The sequence below is a fragment of the Salmo salar genome, chromosome ssa01 (genome assembly GCF_905237065.1).
Source record: "Salmo salar chromosome ssa01, Ssal_v3.1, whole genome shotgun sequence".
Taxonomy (NCBI): Eukaryota; Metazoa; Chordata; class Actinopteri; order Salmoniformes; family Salmonidae; genus Salmo; species Salmo salar.
The window spans coordinates 170,007,868-170,031,918 of NC_059442.1; the positions used below are offsets into that span (position 1 = coordinate 170,007,868).

Below are 24,051 nucleotides of genomic sequence, written 5' to 3' on the forward strand. Positions count from 1 at the left end.
ATATTTATCAAACAGATGGAACAGATCGTCGTCTGATGGATCAATGGGGTCTGGATGTGGATTGACATAACCATGCCCAACACACACACACACACAGTGTGTATTTAGATTCATGGAATGAATATTTATTTTCATGCAAAGTGATAGGAGTTTACATGCAACCGACGGAGAATCATGGATGAACCATGGAGTTAAGAAATGTGAGTGAGTGAGTGAGTGAGTGAGGGAAAAATTAGGAAAGGAAATGAAATATGAGGAGAGGAAAGGAAAGATGAGGAGAGGAAAGGAAAGATGAGGAGAGGAAAGGAAAGATGAGGAAAGGAAAGATTAAGAGAGGAAAGATGAGGAGAGGAAAGGAAATGAGGTGAGGAAAGGAAAGGAAAGATGAGGAAAGTAAAGATGAGGAGAGGAAAGGAAAGATGAGGAGAGGAAAGGAAAGATGAGGAGAGGAAAGGAAAGGAAAGTGAAAGATGAGGAGAGGAAAGGAAAGCGAAAGATGAGGAGAGGAAAGGAAAGAGGAAACGAAAGATGAGGAGAGGAAAGGAAAGATGAGGAGAGGAAAGGAAAGATGAGGAGAGGAAAGCGAAAGCGAAAGATGAGGAGACGAAAGGAAAGATGAGGAGAGGAAAGGAAAGATGAGGAGAGGAACGGAAAGATGAGGAGAGGAAAGGAAAGATGAGGAGAGGAACGGAAAGATGAGGAGAGGAACGGAAAGATAAGGAGAGGAAAGGAAAGATGAGGGGAGGAAAGGAAAGGAAAGGAAAGATGAGGAGAGGAAATGAAAGATGAGGAGAGGAGAGGAAAGGAAAGATACAGAGAAGAAGAATACAGAGAGTAGAAAGTAATTACACACCAGAACCTCCTGCTAATAAGGACACTACTAGTTTCACTGGTTAACTAGTGTTAACTACCACTTATAACTACAGCCACAACTAAGAGCAGAGCAAACAGGTAGTTAGAGACAAAGGCTAAAGCTAACAAAGCTATTAAAAGACAGTAACTAGCTAACCAGTTGGTTAAGCTAATATTCAAAACAGATCTGTAAGAATTGTACATTCACTTCAGTTAAAGCCAAAAGTTGGTCTATTTTACATATGTGCTAATGTCTAAACGGGGACAGACAGATAGATGTCGACACATGAAGCATCAAGGTACAACCTCAGTTTGACACTAGAATTAACGTCTGCAACCCGTCGTCAACAACAGAGACGTATTTCACCAAGCAAGACAAGAGATGGTAATCCCGACAACATCAGTGATTAAACTCAGAGCCCCACATTAGAAGACTGACGAACAACCAAAGACTAAACAAGAGGACTCAACCATACATCTCGTAGCTGCCGGCAGCATAATGTGAAAAACGTAGCTATTTCCAGTTTGGTGAGTTGAATTAGCGGCTAAGCGTTGAGATGTGAGATGGATTGGGAGAGAAGTAGGGAAGGAAGCTATCCATCTCTCTTTTCTCTCTCCTGTCTCTCCCTCGCTCCCTCCCCCCTATATCTCTCTCCTGTCTCTCTCTCTCTCTCTCTCCTGTCTCTCTCTCTCCCTCTGTCCCTCCCTCCCCCCTCTCTCTCTCCTGTCTCTCCCTTGCTCCCTCCCCCTATATCTCTCTCCTGTCTCTCTCTCTCTCTCCTGTCTCTCTCTCTCTCCCACTCTCTCCTGTCTCTCCCTCTCCCCTCCCCCACTCTCAATATCTCTCTCCTGTCCCTCTCCCCCTCTCTCTCTCCTGTCTCTCTCCCTCCCTCCATCTCTCTCCCTCCTGTCTCTCTCCCTCCATCTCTCTCCCTTTCTCTCTCCTCTCTCTCTCCCCCCTCTCTCATCCCTCTCTCGCTCTCCCTCCCTCCCTTCCCCTCTATTTCTCCTTCCTTCTCTCTCTCCTGTCTCCTGCACTGTCTGAGAGATACAGAAGATGAAATGGCTAACGGAGGGATGGGAATATATTTCCCTCTCGCTGCAGTGTTTATTGGCAAGTCTTCAACAAGGCGTTTTAATGCAGCTCGTAAAGATGTGAGCCAGCGTTAAATGCTGAATATCTCACAGCTATGCAGGCAGCCATTCAGACAATCAGTTAGGTCCCCACGAGGACAAAGGCTATTTTAGGCTTAAAGGTTTAGGGTTAGAATTAGGGTTAGGGGTTAAGGTTAGGGTCAAGGTCAAGGTCAAGGTCAAGGTTAAGGTTAAGGTTAAGGTTAGGGTTGGGGAATATAGGATTTTGATTGGAAATCAATTGTAGGTCAATTGTGTGTGTGTGTGTGTGTGTGTGGTGTGTGTGTGTGTGTGTGTGGGTGTCTTTCTCTCAGCCAACAGTCAGTGTTTGAATACTGCTACTCATTATGACATTGCAGGGATAGTAATGTGCATACTGGTGTAGTCTTTCCGTAGATGAGAGACTGTGCCGCAACCAACACACATCTGGAGTTCTATTCTGACAGGATGGGATCTGTAGTTCTATTCTGACAGGATGGGATCTGTAGTTCTATTCTGACAGGATGGGATCTGTAGTTCTATTCTGACAGGATGGGATCTGTAGTTCTATTCTGACAGGATGGGATCTGTAGTTCTATTCTGACAGGATGGGATCTGTAGTTCTATTCTGACAGGATGGAATCTGTAGTTCTATTCTGACAGGATGGGTACATATCATTAATTGATATGTCCAACAATGTATGTATCCAACTGAGGATTGCCCCTTTACAGAAGTCTATCTTCATGTGACATATTAAGCAGCATGGTTAATATACAGTACCAGTCAAAAGTTTGGACACACCTACTCAATTTGTGGAATTTCTTTCCTTCTTAATGCGTTTGAGCCAATCAGTTGTGCTGTGACAAGGTAGGGGTGGTATACAGAAGATAGCCCTATTTGGTAAAAGACCAAGTCCATATTATGGCAAGAACAGCTCAAATAAGCAAAGAGAAACAACAGTCAATCATTACTTTAAGACATGAAGGTCAGTCAATCGGGAACATTTCAAGTACTTTTAAAGTTTCTTCAAGTGCAGTCGCAAAAACCATCAAGGGCTATGATGAAACTGGCTCTCATGAGGACCGCCACAGGAAAGGAAGACCCAGAGTTACCTCTGCTGCAGAGGATAAGTTCATTAGAGTTACCAGCCTCAGAAATTGCAGCCCAAATAAATCCTTCACGGAGTTCAAGTAACAGACACATCTCAACATCAACTGTTCAGAGGAGACTGTGTGAATCAGGCCTTCATGGTTGAATTGCTGCAAAGAAACCACTACTAAAGGACACCATTAATAAGAAGAGACTTGCTTGGGCCAAGAAACACAAGCAATGGACATTAGACTGGTGGAAATCTGTCCTTTGGTCTGATGAGTCCAAATTTTAGATTTTTGGTTCCAACTGTGAAGCATGGAGGGGGAGGTGTGATGGTGTGGGGGTGCTTTGCTGGTGACACTGTCAGAGATTTATTTAGCATTCAAGGCACACTTAACCAGCATGGCTACCACAGCATTCTGCAGCGATACCTCATCCCATCTGGTTTGTGCTTAGTGGGACTATCATTTGTTTTTCAACAGGACAATGACCCAACACACCTCCAGGCTGTGTAAGGGCTATTTGACCAAGAAGGAGAGTGATGGAGTGCTGCATCAGATGACCTGGGCTCCACAATCACCCGACCTCAACCCAAATAAAATGGATAGGAGGAGTTGGACCGCAGAGTGAAGGAAAAGCAGCCAACAAGTGCTCAGCATATGTGGGAACTCCTTCAAGTCTGTTGGAAAATTATTCCTGGTTGAGAGAATGCCAAGAGTGTGCAAAGCTGTCATCAAGGTAAAGGGTGTCTACTTTGAAGAATCTCAAATATAAAATCTATTTTAATTTGTTTAACACTGTTTTTGGTTACTACATGATTCCATATGTGTTATTTCATAGTTTTGAGGTCTTCACTATTATTCTACAATGTAGAAAATAGTACAAAAATAAAGAAAAACCCTGGCATGAGTAGATGTGTCCAAACTTTTGACCGGTACATTATGTGAATAAACCCCTAGCTGTTTAAAGCAGTCTGTATCTGTGTGAACATCAAGAGAGTGTTGAGAATTGAGAGAATTTGAGTCGTGGCTGCCAGGCGGCAAGGAGCGTGATGCTTTGATTGGAGCAGATCAAAGCTGTGATCAGTTAGCCCTCTCACCGGAGTATCCCTCCACAAAGCTGTGATCAGGCTTTCTCACCGGAGTATCCCTCCACAAAGCTGTGATCCTTTATATATATATATATATATATATATATATATATATATATATATATATATATATATATATATATATATATGTGTGTGTGCGTGTGTTGTAGAAGGACTCCTGTACTCTCAGATCTCCAATTCCCTGCATAGTGCACACATTTTGATCAAAACCATATGGGCCCTGGTCAAAAGTAGTGTACATAATAACGAATAGGGTGCCATTTTGGATGCAACCCAGGATGTTGGCTGATGTGTGTGTGTGTGTGTGTGTGTGTGTGTGTGTGTGTGTGTGTGTGTGTGTGTGTGTGTGTGTGTGTGTGTGTGTGTGTGTGTGTGTGTGTGTGTGTGTGTGTGTGTGTGTGTATGTGTGTGTGCGTGCCACCACCTGTACAGTTATTGGTCTGCCTGTCTGGTTTCTTGCAATCAGTACTTTATGGAAATCAAAGTCCTCTGGCCTTTAAAGGCTGTTTTTACATGAGGCTTCAGTGAACAGAAAATTATGTTCAGAACAGACGAGCCAGTTTGTTATGGAGAGCCGTTCAACCTTAATGTGTTTTCATGGATTAGCTAGTTTTGCATCATATGTTTTAATCGGTTCGCTAGCCAGCTTAGTACCATATACGTTTTAATGGGTTAGCCAGCTTGCTTAGCACCTTACGTTTTAATGAATTAGCTAGCTAGCCAGCTTAGTGCCATACGTTTTAATGGGTTAGCCAGCTAGCTTAGCACCATACGCTTTAATGGGTTAGCTATCTAGCAGAGCACTATACGTTTGAATGAGTTAGCTAGCTAGCTTAGCCCCATACTTACCTGTTATAGATCTGGTCACAGCGCTCTCGTACAGGGGGACCCCCTGTCCGGCATTGTTGAAGGCTTTCAGGGAGATGACATAGTGGGAACTGGGCTCTGTGGGGGAAACATCAGGAATACCATTAATATCAATCAATCAATACACTGTTATTACAGTCGGTTTACTATAGAACCAACCAATATTATAAAAATGAGTTTAAATCATCACAAACACAGACAACATACTGTAGAAACCACTATTCAGATGATCTCCTCCAATCAGCTGTGAGCACTGGAAAAGTGCTATATAAATCCAATTGACTATTACAAAGACTTTTAACACAGAAGAGCTTTCAAACATCAAGGAAGTGAAACGGGAACATAGGCTACAGAGCATTACATGACTAGACTATATCATAATATAATATCATAATATAATATAATATAATATCAGAATATAATAACAGAATATAATATCATAATATAATATAATATAATATCAGAATATAATAACAGAATATAATATCATAATATAATATCATAATATAATATCAGAATATAATAACAGAATATAATATCATAATATAATATCATAATATAATATCAGAATATAATATCAGAATATAATAACAGAATATAATATCAGAATATAATACCAGAATATAATATCAGAATATAATATCAGAATATAATATCAGAATATAATACTAGAATATAATACCAGGATATAATACTAGAATATAATACCAGGATATAATATCAGAATATAATATCAGAATATAATACCAGAATATAATATCAGAATATAATATCAGAATATAATATCAGAATATAATACTAGAATATAATACCAGGATATAATACTAGAATATAATACCAGGATATAATATCAGAATATAATACCAGAATATAATATCAGAATATAATATCAGAATATAATACTAGAATATAATACCAGGATATAATACTAGAATATAATACCAGGATATAATATCAGAATATAATACTAGAATATAATATCAGAATATAATATCAGAATATAATACTAGAATATAATACCAGAATATAATACCAGAATATAATATCAGAATATAATACCAGAATATAATATCAGAATATAATACCAGGATATAATACCAGAATATAATACCAGAATATAATACCAGGATATAATACCAGAATATAATACCAGAATATAATACCAGAATATAATACTAGAATATAATACCAGAATATAATACCAGAATATAATACCAGAATATAATACTAGAATATAAAATCAGAATATAATACTAGAATATAATATAATAATATAATATCAGAATATAATACCAGAATATAATATCAGAATATAATACTAGAATATAATACCAGAATATAATACTAGAATATAATACCAGAATATAATATCAGAATATAATACCAGAATATAATATAATAATATAATATCAGAATATAATACTAGAATATAATATCAGAATATAATACTAGAATATAATATCAGAATATAATACCAGAATATAATATAATATCATAATATAATACTAGAATATAATATCAGAATATAATATCAGAATATAATACTAGAATATAATATCAGAATATAATACTAGAATATAATACCAGAATATAATATCAGAATATAATACCAGAATATAATACCAGAATATAATACTAGAATATAAAATCAGAATATAATACTAGAATATAATATAATAATATAATATCAGAATATAATACCAGAATATAATATCAGAATATAATACTAGAATATAATATCAGAATATAATACTAGAATATAATATAATAATATAATATCATAATATAATACTAGAATATAATACCAGAATATGATATCAGAATATAATACTAGAATATAATACCAGAATATAATACTAGAATATAATATCAGAATATAATATCAGAATATAGTACCAGAATATAATACCAGAATATAATACTAGAATATAAAATCAGAATATAATACTATAATATAATATAATAATATAATATCAGAATATAATACCAGAATATAATATCAGAATATAATACTAGAATATAATATCAGAATATAATACTAGAATATAATATAATAATATAATATCATAATATAATACTAGAATATAATACCAGAATATAATATCAGAATATAATACTAGAATATAATACCAGAATATAATACTAGAATATAATATCAGAATATAATACCAGAATATAATATCAGAATATAATACTAGAATATAATATCAGAATATAATACTAGAATATAATATAATAATATAATATCATAATATAATACTAGAATATAATATCAGAATATAATACTAGAATATAATACCAGAATATAATACTAGAATATAATATCAGAATATAATATCAGAATATAATACTGGAATATAATATCAGAATATAATACTAGAATATAATACCAGAATATAATATCAGAATATAGTACCAGAATATAATACCAGAATATAATACTAGAATATAAAATCAGAATATAATACTAGAATATACTATAATAATATAATATCAGAATATAATACCACAATATAATATCAGAATATAATACTAGAATATAATATCAGAATATAATACTAGAATATAATATAATAATATAATATCATAATATAATACTAGAATATAATACCAGAATATAATATCAGAATATAATACTAGAATATAATACCAGAATATAATACTAGAATATAATACCAGAATATAATATCAGAATATAATACCAGAATATAATATAATAATATAATATCAGAATATAATATCAGAATATAATATCAGAATATAATACTAGAATATAATATAATAATATAATATCAGAATATAATACCAGAATATAATATCAGATTATAATACTAGAATATAATATAATATCAGAATATAATACTAGAATATAATACCAGAATATAATATCAGAATATAATACCAGAATATAATACTATAATATAATATAATAATATCAGAATATAATATAATAATATAATATCAGAATATAATACTAGAATATAATATCAGAACATAATATCAGAATATAATATCAGAATATAATACTAGAATATAATACCAGAATATAATACTAGAATATAATATCAGAATATAATACCAGAATATAATATCAGAATATAATAGAATATCATAATATAATATAATAATATAATATCAGCATATAATTTAATATCAAAATATAATAATATAATATCATAATATAATATCAGAATATAATATAATATCAGAATATAATTTAATATCAGAATATAATTTAATATCAGAATATAATATAATATTAAATATCAGAATATAATATCAGAATATAATATCAGAATATAATATCAGAATATCAGAATATAATTTAATATCAGAATATAATATTAAATATCAGAATATAATATAATATCAGAATATAATATCATAATATCATAATATAATATAATATCAGAATATAATATCAGAATATAATTTAATATCAGAATATAATATAACATTAAATATCAGAATATAATATAATATCAGAATATAATATCAGAATATAATTTAATATCAGAATATAATATCAGAATATAATATCAGAATATAATATCAGAATATCAGAATATAATTTAATATCAGAATATAATATTAAATATCAGAATATAATATAATATCAGAATATAATATCAGAATATCAGAATATAATATAATATCAGAATATAATATCAGAATATAATTTAATATCAGAATATAATATAACATTAAATATCAGAATATAATATAATATCAGAATATAATATCAGAATATAATTTAATATCAGAATATAATATCAGAATATAATATCAGAATATAATTTAATATCAGAATATAATATCAGAATATAATATCAGAATATAATTTAATATCAGAATATAATATAATATTAAATATCATAATATAATATAATATCATAATATAATATAATATCATAATATAATATCAAAATATAATATAATATAATATCATAATATAATATCATAATATAATATAATATCATAATATAATATAATATCATATCATAATATAATATAATATCCTAATACAATATCTGTCACATCCTGACCCTAGTAAGATGTCATTTTCTATAGTAGAGTAGGGCAGGGCGTGACAGGGGGTGTTTTGGGTTGCTCTATGTTTTCTATTTCTATGTTTAAGTTCTAGTTTTCTATTTCTATGTTGGGATTGTTTGGGGTTGATCTCTAATTGGATGCAGCTGATCCTCATTGCCTCTGATTAGAGATCATATTTAAGTAGGGGTTTTTCTCATTGTTTGTGGGTTATTATCTTTTGAGTAGTGTGTTTTCCTCTCTGCGTCACGGTTTGTTGTTTTCCTATTTTCAAGTTATTTGTGAATTGCATTCAGTTTCACTTTTAATAAATATGTGGAACTACGAACACGCTGAATTTTGGTCCGCTCCTTCGAACAGCCGTGACAATATCATAATAAAATATCAGAATATAATATTATATCAGAATATAATATCAGAATATAAATATAATATAAGAATATAATATCAGAATATAATATAATATAATATCCGAATATAATATAATATCCGAATATAATATAAGAATATAATATCATAATATATCTTAATAGACCAGAACCAGACTGAGAAGTGTGTGTGTGAATTATTACACTGTAAGCACAGCCTCGGAACACAGGGGAGTGTTCAGTGAAGGTACAAAATGGAATAATACAGTTCACTTCTAAAAATAAACCCGGAACAGTCGTCAGTCCATGAGAGAACAGCTAGAGGGAACAGCTAGAGAGAACAGCTAGAGAGAACAGCTAGAGAGAACAGCTAGAGAGAACAGCTAGAGAGAACAGCTAGAGAGAACAGCTAGAGGGAACAGCTAGAGAGAACAGCTAGAGGGAACAGCTAGAGGGAACAGCTAGAGAGAACAGCTAGAGAGAACAGCTAGAGAGAACAGCTAGAGGGAACAGCTGGAGAGAACAGCTAGAGGGAACAGCTGGAGAGAACAGCTGGAGAGAACAGCTGGAGAGAACAGCTAGAGAGAACAGCTAGAGAGAACAGCTAGAGGGAACAGCTAGAGGGAACAGCTGGAGAGAACAGCTGGAGAGAACAGCTGGAGAGAACAGCTAGAGAGAACAGCGAGAGAAAAGCTGGAGGGAAACTATAGAGGTAACAGCTGGAGAGAACAGCTAGGGAGAACAGATGGAGAGAACAGATGGAGAGAAAATCTAGAGAGAACAGCTGTATAACAGCTCGTGAGAACAGCTAGAGAGAACAGCTAGAGAGAACAGCTAGAGAGAACAGCTAGAGAGAACAGCTAGAGGGAACAGCCAGAGAGAACAGCTAGAGAGAACAGCCAGAGAGAACAGCCAGAGAGAACAGCTAGAGAGAACAGCTAGAGAGAACAGCTAGAGAGAACAGCCAGAGAGAACAGCTAGAGAGAACAGCTAGAGAGAACAGCCAGAGAGAACAGCTAGAGGGAACAGCTAGAGAGAACAGCTAGAGAGAACAGCTAGAGAGAACAGCTAGAGAGAACAGCCAGAGAGAACAGCTAGAGAGAACAGCTAGAGAGAACAGCTAGAGAGAACAGCTAGAGAGAACAGCTAGAGAGAACAGCTAGAGAGAACAGCTGGAGAGAACAGCTAGAGAGAACAGCTAGAGAGAACAGCTAGAGAGAACAGCTAGAGGGAACAGCTAGAGGGAACAGCTAGAGAGAACAGCTAGAGAGAACAGCTAGAGAGAACAGCTAGAGAGAACAGCTAGAGAGAACAGCTAGAGAGAACAGCTAGAGGGAACAGCTAGAGAGAACAGCGGGAGAGAACAGCTAGAGAGAACAGCTGGAGAGAACAGCTAGAGAGAACAGCTGGAGAGAACAGCTAGAGAGAACAGCTAGAGAGAACAGCTAGAGAGAACAGCTAGAGGGAACAGCTAGAGAGAACAGCGGGAGAGAACAGCTAGAGAGAACAGCTAGAGAGAACAGCTAGAGAGAACAGCTAGAGAGAACAGCTAGAGGGAACAGCTAGAGGGAACAGCTAGAGAGAACAGCTAGAGGGAACAGCTAGAGGGAACAGCTAGAGAGAACAGCTAGAGGGAACAGCTAGAGAGAACAGCTAGAGAGAACAGCTAGAGAGAACAGCTAGAGGGAACAGCTAGAGGGAACAGCTAGAGGGAACAGCTAGAGAGAACAGCTAGAGAGAACAGCTGGAGAGAACAGCTAGAGAGAACAGCTAGAGAGAACAGCTGGAGAGAACAGCTGGAGAAAACAGCTAGAGAGAACAGCTAAAGAAGACAGCGAGACAGAGAGAGAGAGAGAGATGGCGAGAGAGACAGCGAGAGAGACAGAGAGAGACAGAGAGCTGTGAAAGCAGGGGAGTGTAATTGATTAGTATTGACAGACAGACCCATCTGTCCATATTCCATCCAGAGGTTCCCCTGTATGCCAGGGTCTAAATTCAATCTCCATGGGAACAGAAGTACCTACTTCCTGTTCCCATGACGTTCCATATTGAAACCATGGCAACCAAGCGGCTGTTGGTGGACACCGTTTTAAGTATTGATGGTGCAACGGCCCGTATGTCAGAGCAGACAGGAGCATAGCCAGCAACCGTATGGTAGAATTGTTAGTATGAATGGATATATGTCAGTAGGTCTGGAATTATGTGATGGTCTGCTGCTGTGAGTGTGTGTGTGCAGGAGTGTGTGTGGCTGTGTGTGCGTGGGTGCGTGCGTGTGTGTGCAGGTGTGTGTGTGCAAGAGTGTGTGTGTGTGTGTGTGTGTGTGTGTGTGTGTGTGTGTGTGTGTGTGTGTGTGTGTGTGTGTGTGTGTGTGTGTGCAGGAGTGTGTGTGTGTCTGGTTGTGTGTGTGTGCAAGAGTGTGTGTGTGTGTGTGCAGGAGTGTGTGTGTGTGTGTGTGTGTGTGTGTGTGTGTGTGTGTGTGTGTGTGTGGTTATGTGTGTGTGCAGAAGTGTGTGTGTGTGTGTGTGTGTGGTTGTGTGTGTGTGCAGGTGTGTGTGTGTGTGTGTGTGTGTGTGTGTGTGTGTGTGTGTGTGGTTGTGTGTGTGTGTGCAGAAGTGTGTGTGTGTGTGTGCGTGTTAGCTAGACAGGAACATGGATTGCTGAACCAACACATCAGTTAACACACACTCTGCGCTTGACATGTTTTCCCCGTAAGAAATGAGAAACGAGTATGAATGACGTACCGTAGAGCCTGTACATGTCTAGTCTGCAACAGGACAGTGTCTATTCATTACGGAGCTATACTTGGAAGGGTGCTGGGAATGCATATTCCCATCATAACCTTGTATCATTACATCCTTTGGTCGTGCTTTTTTTTTCTTTCTCTGTACATTTTAATTTAAAACTTCAAGTGTTTTCTTTATTTACGCTCCTGTTAAATAATTGATTAGAATTAAATGCAGTTTTAAAAACAGAATGAGTGTTATTATAATACACGGAAGGCGTGTCAACACACGTGGAATTTAGTTCGACAGAATTAAAACTCGTCTTTGAAATTCAATGGATTTTTTTTTTCTCACACTTTCGGCCAGTATATATTTAAAAAATAAAAAATAAAATAAAAATGGAATTAACATCTGCCTAAAGATAACTCGTAAATACAAGGATTCTGTTGACAAAACTCTTAGCATCAATGGAAATATTTCTTATTTATGACCACCAGTTTCAGAAAACAGCATAATTCTCAAAACATATCTTGTAGATTAATCCTGTTACACCCAGCACAGTAAATACTGATTATTATACTGGTCTCCTGCTGTTCCTATTGTGTCACGTCCTGACCATGGAAAGCTGTTATTTTTCTATGGTAGAGTAGGTCAGGGCGTGACAGGGTTTTTTTTCTAATTTAGTTTTTCTATGTTGTCATGTTCTAGTTTCATATTTCTATGTTGGGTTTTTGTTTGGGATGATCTCCAATTAGAGGCAGCTGGTCCTCGTTGTCTCTAATTGGAGATCATACTTAAGTAGGCGTTCTTTCCATCTGGGTTTGTGGGAGATTGTTTTTGAGTCAGTGTATCTTTCACCTCTGCGTCACGGTTTGTTGTTTTTTTGTCATTCAGTTTATTTATGTATTGCATAGTTTCACAGTATAAATAAAATGTGGAACGACACAAACGCTGCATTTTGGTCCGCTCCTTCCTACGACAACCGTGACACTTTGGTCCAATACCATTCACTCTGAGAAGGTCAACACTGACTAAAGGCTTACAGTTTGTCATCAACAGTAGTCCCATGGACATTTTTGTAATGTTGCATGCCAGATTTTACAGCTATGGTGTAACTGTTGTATGCGAGACAGCTGTTGACCTGGGGTTAAGGGACAACCTGTCTTCAACAGCTGTTGACCTGGGGTTAAAAGACAACCTGTCTTCAACAGCTGTTGACCTGGGGTTAAGGGACAACCTGTCTTCAACAGCTGTTGACCTGGGGTTAAGGGACAACCTGTCTTCAACAGCTGTTGACCTGGGGTTAAGGGACAACCTGTCTTCAACAGCTGTTGACCTGGGGTTAAGGGACAACCTGTCTTCAACAGCTGTTGACCTGGGGTTAAGGGACAACCTGTCTTCAACAGCTGTTGACCTGGGGTTAAGGGACAACCTGTCTTCAACAGCTGTTGACCTGGGGTTAAGAGACAACCTGTCTTCAACAGCTGTTGACCTGGGGTTAAGAGACAACCTGTCTTCAACAGCTGTTGACCTGGGGTTAAGGGACAACCTGTCTTCAACAGCTGTTGACCTGGGGTTAACGGACAACCTGTCTTCAACAGCTGGGGTTATTAAGTCCTGGATGTGGACTGTCTGGTATCGTTCTGACAGTGTCCTCCATACATGACCCCATAGATGACCTGCCATAGGAGCACAGAGAGACGTCAGATGGCTTCTCGACGGAACAGGGAATCCTAACTGATCCACGATGACATTCTCATCCGAACTAGTCTCCCTAAAGATTCAAGCACTGAGACATCATTAATAATAAATATGCAACATTTGCAGATAGATTACCCTTCCAGATTGTATTCATTAGGCATAGAGCACGTACGGTAGCACTGCTACAGCTCAGGAATACAGACTTCCGTTATTAGTCAAGACAGACAGACTGTACTGTTATGCTCCGACGCAAAGAGAGAGTAACATCCTGGTTCTCTGAATTATCTCACACATCACAGTTAATAAGATTATATGGATAGGTCAGTACTCCTACTTTGAGATGCTTTTGTGGTTTACATACACTTAGGTTGGAGTCAATAAAACTCGTTTTTCAACCACTCCACAAATTTCTTGTTAACAAACTTATAGTTTTGGCAAGTCTGTTAAGACATCTACTTTGTGCATGACACAAGTAATTTTTCCAACAATTGTTTACTGACAGATTATTTAACTGTATCACAATTCCAGTGGGTCAGAAGTTTACATACACTAAGTTGACTGTGCCTTTAAACAGCTTGTAAAATTCCAGAAAAGGATGTCATGGCTTTAGAAGCTTCTGATAGGCTAATTGACATAATTTGAGTCAATTGGAGGTATACCTGTGGATGTATTTCAAGGCCTACCTTCAAACTGAGTGCCTCTTTGTTTGACATCATGTGAAAATCAAAAGAAATTCAGCCAAGACCTCCACAAGTCTGGTTCAACCTTGGGAGCAATTTCCAAACACCTGAAGATACCACATTCATCTGTACAAACAATAGTACGCAAGTACGAACACCATGGGACCACGCAGCCGTCATACCTCTTAGGAAGGAGACGCATTCTGTCTCCTAGAGAACGTACTTTGGTGCGAAAAGTGCAAATCAATCCCAGAACAACAGCAAAGGACCTTGTGAAGATGCTGGAGGAAACAGGTACAAAAGTATCTATATCCACACTAAAACGAGTCCTATATCGACATAACCTGAAAGGCCGCTCAGCAAGGAAGAAGCCACTGCTCCAAAACCGCCATAAAAAAGCCAGACTACGGTTTGAAACTGCACATGGGGACAAAGATCGTACTTTTTGGAGAAATGTCCTCTGGTCTGATGAAACAAAAATATAACTGTTTGGCCATAATGACCATCGTTATGTTTGGAGGAAAAAGGAGGAGGCTTGCAAGCCGAAGAACACCATCCCAACCGTGAAGCACGGGTGTGGCAGCATCATGCTGTGGGGGTGCTTTGCTGCAGGAGGGACTGGTGCACTTCACAAAATACAGTGCCTTGCGAAAGTATTCGGCCCCCTTGAACTTTTCGACCTTTTGCCACATTTCAGGCTTCAAACATAAAGATATAAAACTGTATTTTTTTGTGAAGAATCAACAACAAGTGGGACACAATCATGAAGTGGAACGAAATTTATTGGATATTTCAAACTTTTTTACCAAATAAAAAACGGAAAAATTGGGCGTGCAAAATTATTCAGCCTCCTTAAGTTAATACTTTGTAGCGCCACCTTTTGCTGCCATTACAGCTGTAAGTCGCTTGGGGTATGTCTCTATCAGTTTTGCACATCGAGAGACTGAAATTTTTGCCCATTCCTCCTTGCAAAACAGCTCGAGCTCAGTGAGGTTGGATGGAGAGCGTTTGTGAACAGCAGTTTTCAGTTCTTTCCACAGATTCTCGATTGGATTCAGGTCTGGACTTTGACTTGGCCATTCTAACACCTGGATATGTTTATTTGTGAACCATTCCATTGTAGATTTTGCTTTATGTTTTGGATCATTTTCTTGTTGGAAGACAAATCTCCGTCCCAGTCTCAGGTCTTTTGCAGACTCCATCAGGTTTTCTTCCAGAATGGTCCTGTATTTGGCTCCATCCATCTTCCCATCAATTTTAACCATCTTCCCTGCCCATGCTGAAGAAAAGCAGGCCCAAACCATGATGCTGCCACCACCATGTTTGACAGTGGGGATGGTGTGTTCAGGGTGATGAGCTGTGTTGCTTTTACGCCAAACATAACGTTTTGCATTGTTGCCAAAAAGTTTGATTTTGGTTTCATCTGACCAGAGCACCTTCTTCCACATGTTTGGTGTGTCTCCCAGGTGGCTAGTGGCAAACTTTAAACGACACTTTTTATGGATATCTTTAAGAAATGGCTTTCTTCTTGCCACTCTTCCATAAAGGCAGTATACGACTGATTGTTGTCCTATGGACAGAGTCTCCCACCTCAGCTGTAGATCTCTGCAGTTCATCCAGAGTGATCATGGGCCTCTTGGCTGCATCTCTGATCAGTCTTCTCCTTGTATGAGCTGAAAGTTTAGAGGGACGGTCGGGTCTTCGTAGATTTGCAGTGGTCTGATACTCCTTCCATTTCAATATTATCGTTTGCACAGTGCTCCTTGGGATGTTTAAAGCTTGGGAAATCTTTTTGTATCCAAATCCGGCTTTAAACTTCTCCACAACAGTATCTCGGACCTGCCTGGTGTGTTCCTTGTTCTTCATGATGCTCTCTGCGCTTTAAACGGACCTCTGAGACTATCACAGAGCAGGTGCATTTATACGGAGACTTGATTACACACAGGTGGATTCTATTTATCATCATTAGTCATTTAGGTAAACATTGGATCATTCAGAGATCCTCACTGAACTTCTGGAGAGAGTTTGCTGCACTGAAAGTAAAGGGGCTGAATAATTTTGCACGGACAATTTTTCAGTTTTTTATTTGTTAAAAAATTTGAAATATCCAATAAATTTCGTTCCACTTCATAATTGTGTCCCACTTGTTGTTGATTCTTCACAAAAAAATACAGTTTTATATCTTTATGTTTGAAGCCTGAAATGTGGCAAAAGTTCGAAAAGTTCAAGGGGGCCGAATACTTTCGCAAGGCACTGTATATGGCAGGAAGGAAAATTACGTGGATATATTGAAGCAACATCTCAAGACATCAGTCAGGAAGTTAAAGCTTGGTCGCAAATGGGTCTTCCAAATGTACAATGACCCGAAGCATACTTCCAAAGTTGTGGCAAAATGGCTTAAGGGCAACAAAGTCAAGATATTGGAGTGTCCATCACAAAGCCCTGACCTCAATCCTACAGAAAATGTGTGGGCAGAACTGAAAAAGAGTGTGCAAGCAAGGAGGCCTACAAACCTGACTCAGTTACACCAGCTCTGTCAGGAGGAATGGGCCAAAATTCACCCAACTTATTGTGGGAAGCTTGTGGAAGGCTACCTGAAACGTTTGACCCAAGTTCAACAATTTAAAGGCAATGCTACCTCTTGGCGTTCCCCTAGGATAGGGGGCGCTAAAGCGATTTTTGAAAAAAATTCGTGCCCATTTTAAACGGCCTCCTACTCAAACTCAGAAGCTAGGATATGCATATAATTAATACTTGTGGATAGAAAACACCCTAAAGTTTCTAAAACTGTTTGAATGGTGTCTGTGAGTATAACAGAACTCATATGGCAGTCAAAACCCCGAGACAGATGGAAACAGGAAGTGGAATTCTGAATTGCGAACTCAACTTCATCACGTTGCCTATTAATCACACCGTGAGCTATGGTTCATTGAGCACTTCCTATTGCTTCCACTAGATGTCCCCAGTCTTCACAAATTGGTTTGAGCCTTCTACTGTTAAAATTGAATGAATGAGACGCTGTGGAACGTGGTCACATGGAGAGGGCCATCACCATTATGACGCCGGCGCCCCTGGTTACCCTCCCCTTTCGAAACGTTTTGAAACACAATGCAATCGTCCCCCTCGAATCTTATTGGCTCTCTTGTTGAAACAGGCCCTGAAGATTTATGTTATATAACGTTTGACATGTTTGAATGAACCTAAATGGGGAAAAAATGCTTTTTGTCGAAATGGCTGTCCCGCGCCCGACGGAGGATTTGGATCAGCCTTCAGACGCGCTAACAAGAACAAGCTAATGGAACATAATGGATGAACTTTTTCGAACGAAAATACATTTGTTGTGGACCTGGGGTTCCTGGAAGTGCTTTCTGATGAAGACAACCAAAGGTAAGGGATTATTGACAATAGTATACAAGACTAGATGTGATATGCGATTGTTCCAAGATGGCGCTGACATGTAACGTTAGCCTATTTTTCAGAGTATCGCATCCCCTTTCATCGCAAAGTATGATTACCCAGTAAAGTTAATTTTAAATCTGGTATTACAGGTGCTTTCAAGAGATATTCATCTATAAATCTTAGAATGACAATATTACATTTTAAAAATGTTTTCGAATAGTAATTTAGTCAATTGTAGCTCTGTTTCATCGGATGCATTTGAGGGAAAATAGTTACTCAACGTTACGCACCGATGTAAAATGCTGTTTTTATATAGAAATATGAACTTTATTGAACAAAAGAATGCATGTATTGTATAACATGATGTCCTAGGTGTGTCATCTGATGAAGATTGTCAAAGGTTAGTGCTGCATTTAGCTGTTTTTTGGTTATTTGTGATGCATGTGGTTGGTCGGAAAATGGCTATGTGGCTACTTTTACGATATACTCCTCTAACATAATCTAATGTTTTGCTTTTGCTGTAAAGCCTTTTTGAAATCGGACAACGTGGTTCGATTCAGGAGAGGTGTATCTATAAAACGATATAATTCTTTTTTTTTTTGTTGTAATTATTACATTTTGTTATGCTAATGGCGATATGATTTTTCGCTGGATGTCCGTCCCGTATAGGGGTTAACCTGTTAGGGCTAGGGGGCAGTATTGACACGACCGGATAAAAAACGTACCCGATTTAATCTGGTTACTACTCCTGCCCAGTAACCAGAATATGCATATAATTATTGGCTTTGGATAGAAAACACCCTAAAGTTTCTAAAACTGTTTGAATGGTGTCTGTGAGTATAACAGAACTCATATGGCAGGCCAAAACCTGAGAAGATTCCATGCAGGAAGTGGCCTGTCTGACAAGTTGTGTTTCATCTTGGCTCTTTTTATTGAAGACTGAGGATCTTTGGAATAACGTGACACTTCCTACGGCTCCCATAGGCTCTCAGAGCCCGGAAAAAAGCTGAACGATATCGAGGCAGGCTCTGGCTGAAACACATTATCGCTTTTGGCAAGTGGCCGATCAGAGTACTATGGGCTTAGGCGCGTGCCCGAGTCGACCGAATGCTTTATTTTCTTTCGTCTGTTTACCTAAACGCAGATTCCCGGTTGGAATATTATCGCTTTTTTATGAGAAAAATGGCATAAAAATTGATTTTAAACAGCGGTTGACATGCTTCGAAGTATGTTAATGGTATATTTAGAATTTTTTTGTCACGAATTGCGCCATGCTCGTCACCCTTATTTACCCTTTCGGATAGTGTCTTGAACGCACGAACAAAACGCCGCTGTTTGGATATAACTATGGATTATTTTGAACCAAACCAACATTAGTTATTGAAGTAGAAGTCCTGGGAGTGCATTCTGACGAATACAGCAAAGGTAATAACATTTTTCTTATAGTAAATCTGACTTTGATGAGTGCTAAACTTGCTGGGTGTCTAAATAGCTAGCCCTGTGATGCCGGGCTATCTACTGAGATTATTGCAAAATGTGCTTTCACCGAAAAGCTATTTTAAAATCGGACATATCGAGTGCATAGAGGAGTTCTGTATCTATAATTCTTAAAATAATTGTTATGCTTTTTGTGAACGTTTATCGTGAGTAATTTAGTAAATTCACCGGCAGTGTTCGGTGGGAATGCTAGTCACATGCTAGTCACATGCTAATGTAAAAAGCTGGTTTTTTATGTAAATATGAACTTGATTGAACAAAACATGCATGTATTGTATAATATAACCTGTTAGGGCTAGGGGGCAGCATTTGCACGTCTGGATAAAAAAAATGTACCCGATTTAATCTGGTTACTAATCCTACCCAGTAACTAGAATATGCATATACTTATTATATATGGATAGAAAACACTCTAAAGTTTCTAAAACTGTTTGAATGGTGTCTGTGAGTATAACAGAACTCATTTGGCAGGCAAAACCCTGAGACATTTTCTGACAGGAAGTGGATACCTGATGTGTTGTATTGACTTTAAACCTATCCCATTGAAAAACACAGGGGCTGAGGAATATTTTGGCACTTCCTATTGCTTCCACTAGATGTCACCAGCCTTTACAAAGTGTTTTGAGTCTTCTGGAGGGAGATCTGACCGAACAAGAGCCATGGAACGATGATGTCCCATTAGACACCTGGCGCGCGAGTTCATGTTGGGTACCCTCGTTCCAATACGTTATAAAAGAGTATGCATTCGTCCACCTTGAATATTATTCATGTTCTGGTTAAAAAAGGCCCTAAGGATTTATGCTATACAACGTTTGACATGTTTGAACGAACGTAAATATATTTTTTCCCCTCGTTCATGACGAGAAGTCCGGCTGGCTTAGATCATGTGCTAACAAGACGGAGATTTTTGGACATAAATGATGAGCTTTTTTGAACAAAACTACATTCGTTATGGACCTGTGATACCTGGAAGTGACATCTGATGAAGAGAATCAAAGGTAATGGATTATTTACATAGTATTTTCGATTTTAGATCTCCCCAACATGACGTCTAGTCTGTATCGCAACGCGTATTTTTCTGGGCGCAGTGCTCAGATTATTGCAAAGTGTGATTTCCCAGTAAGGTTATTTTTAAATCTGGCAAGTTGATTGCGTTCAAGAGATGTAAATCTATAATTCTTTAAATGACAATATAATATTTTACCAATGTTTTCTAATTTTAGTTATTTAATTTGTGACGCTGACTTGACTGCCGGTTATTGGAGGGAAACGATTTCCTCAACATCAATGCCATAGTAAAACGCTGTTTTTGGATATAAATATGAACTTGATAGAACTAAAAATGCATGCATTGTCTAACATAATGTCCTAGGAGTGTCATCTGATGGAGATTGTAAAAGGTTAGTGCATCATTTTAGCTGGTTTTATGGTTTTGGTGACCCTGTCTTTGACTTGACAAAACATTACACACAACTCTTGTAAATGTACTGTCCTAACATACTCTAAATTTATGCTTTCGCCGTAAAACCTTTTTGAAATCGTAAAACGTGGTTAGATTAAGGAGATGTTTATCTTTCAAATGGTGTAAAATAGTTGTATTTTTGAAAAATTAGAATTTTGACATTTATTTGGATTCAAATTTGCCGCTCTTGAAATGCACCTGCTGTTGATGGAGTGCACCACGGGTGGCACGCTAGCGTCCCACCTAGCCCATAGAGGATAATGTCCTAGGGTTGTCATCTGATGAAGATCATCAAAGGTTAGTCCTACATTTAGCTGTGGTTTGGGTTTATGTGACATTATATGCTAGCTTGAAAAATGGGTGTCTGATTATTTCTGGCTGGGTACTCTGCTGACATAATCTAATGTTTTGCTTTCGTTGTAAAGACTTTTTGAAATCGGACAGTGTGGTTAGATTAACGAGAGTCTTATCTTTAAAATGGTGTAAAATAGTCATATGTTTGAAAAATTGAAGTTTTTACATTTTTGAGGAATTTGAATAACGCGCCACGGGATTACACTGGCTGTTGAGTAGGTGGGACGCAAGCGTCCCACCTAGCCCATAGAGGTTAAACAATTTAAAGGCAATGCTACCAAAATACTAATTGAGTGTATGTAAACTTCTGACTCACTGGGAATGTGATGAAAGAAATAAAAGCTGAAATAATTCTCTCTACTATTATTCTGACATTTCACATTCTTAAAATAAAGTGGTGATCCTAACTGACCTAAGACAGGGAAGTTTTACTAGGATTAAATGTCAGGAATTGTGAAAAACTGAGTTTAAATCTATTTGGCTAAGGTGTATGTAAACTTCCGGCTTCACCTGTACATAGAGGGACACAGATACAAAGGGAGACAGAGAGTAGGGACCGAGGAGGGATTCGTTACCAAGTCACCAGTGGTAAGTGTTTTCCAGAGTCTGCAGTACTACTACTACTAACCAGACTGGTACCATGTTTAGTCTGGTTCAACCAAAGTGTAAAAGAGAACTCACCTAGGTTTTCTATGGAGTAGTATCGCTGTTTGCTGTCCACCCTAACCGTCTCAGCGTAGGGACTTCCTACTCCGTAGCCAATGATGTAGCCCCGTACTAGGATGTTGGGGTTGAGGGGAGGAGTCCAGCTCATGATGATGCTGTTGGGCAGCGGTCGGACATGGAGGGAACTCGGTTGGTTCGGGACTTGGCTCTCTGGAAAGAAATGTACGCCATATTGGAACGCTTCAGGTAATACGGAATCACCATGGAAACGGGCCGAAAATGTAACAATGATAATATATATACACAGTCATGCATGTACACATTTAACGTACAGGTGGCTCCTGGGAATCTGACCCACTATCCTGGCGTTGTCAAGCGCCACGCTCTACCAACTGAGACACACAGGACCAACATTTTGTTTTTATCCTTTGATGATATTTTCACACAGTATATCGACTTGTATGGCATTATTTGTGTCTATTTTTTAACCTTGTTTTTAATTTTTATTTTATGTCAAATCAAATCCAAATCAGAAACGGTACTAACATCCTTTGACAGTTTGTGTAATCCTCTAGGAAAGACACTCTTGAGGTTAATATCAGTTTATTGAGTGATAATCCATTAGAATTGCATTAGGTTCCCCCCCCCCTTGTCATCTCCTAAAACCATCTGCCTTATTGATCCCTTCCTTATCTCGCCACTCTCCTCCCTGTATTACCTGTTTACGTCTCCTTTCCTAATTGCCTGGCTGCCAAAGCTTGTTCTGGTCAGGTTATGTATAATTTATATGAAACAAAATGTTTTAAAGTTGAGCCAGGCAAAGTTAGTGTTTCCGGGTCCCAAATGGCACCCTATTCCTTATTTAGTGCACTATTTTTTTTGACCAGAGCCCCTATTGGCCCTGTGCACTACATTAGTAATAGGTTCCCATTTGGGACATTTTGTTATTTTAGAGTTTGAAGGCTGCCAGTCAAGCAGTCCAGCATTGCTAAGTATCATCCCAGTGGATGACTGACTGCACAGCAGGTTTGTATGATGCTTTTAATATGTTAAAACTGTTTATACACCTTGGTCTCACCACTGTCTAAATATTTAAACACCTCACTCACACACACAGGGAAAGAGATGGACGTGACCGAATACAAGAGTCCAGCCCTGCCTCAGGGAATAGAGACAGAGAGAGACGTGGTGGTAGAGGATGAGGAAGAGGAGAATAGAGACATGGTAGAGGACGAGGAAGAGGAGAATAGAGAGAGAGAGAGACGTGGTAGAGGACGAGGAAGAGGAGAATAGAGACATGGTAGAGGACGAGGAAGAGGAGAATAGAGAGAGAGAGAGACGTGGTAGAGGACGAGGAAGAGGAGAATAGAGACATGGTAGAGGACGAGGAAGAGGAGAATAGAGAGAGAGAGACATGGTGGTAGAGGACGAAGAGGAGAATAGAGAGAGACATGGTAGAGGACGAGGAAGAGGAGAATAGAGAGAGAGAGACATGGTGGTAGAGGACGAGGAAGAGGAGAATAGAGACAGAGAGAGACGTGGTAGAGGATGAGGAAGAGGAGAATAGAGACATGGTAGAGGACGAGGAAGAGGAGAATAGAGAGAGAGAGAGACATGGTGGTAGAGGACGAAGAGGAGAACATATAGAGAGAGAGACATGGTGGTAGAGGACGAGGAAGAGGAGAATAGAGACAGAGAGAGACGTGGTAGAGGACGAGGAAGAGGAGAATAGAGAGAGAGAGACATGGTGGTAGAGGACGAAGAGGAGAATAGAGAGAGACATGGTAGAGGACGAGGAAGAGGAGAATAGAGAGAGAGAGACATGGTGGTAGAGGACGAAGAGGAGAATAGAGACAGAGAGAGACATGGTAGTAGAGGACGAAGAGGGGAAGAGAGACAGAGAGAGACATGGTAGTAGAGGACGAAGAGGAGAATAGAGAGAGAGAGACATGGTAGTAGAGGACGAAGAGGAGAATAGAGAGAGAGAGAGACATGGTAGTAGAGGACGAAGAGGAGAATAGAGACAGAGAGAGAGACATGGTAGTAGAGGAGGAAGAGGGGAATAGAGAGAGAGAGACATGGTAGTAGAGGACGAAGAGGAGAATAGAGAGAGAG

The 24,051-nt window shown here is 38.1% G+C and overlaps 1 protein-coding gene across 1 annotated transcript in view; it reads right to left on the minus strand.

Moving 5' to 3' along the window:
• The window catches only part of LOC106591943 (netrin receptor DCC), a 384,214-nt gene that overhangs the window by 104,835 nt on the left and 255,328 nt on the right, over positions 1 to 24,051 (minus strand). Inside the window, 2 exon segments of the mRNA XM_045703220.1 lie at positions 5,019 to 5,114; positions 21,952 to 22,146. Of these exon segments, the coding sequence (XP_045559176.1) occupies positions 5,019 to 5,114; positions 21,952 to 22,146 (291 nt within the window).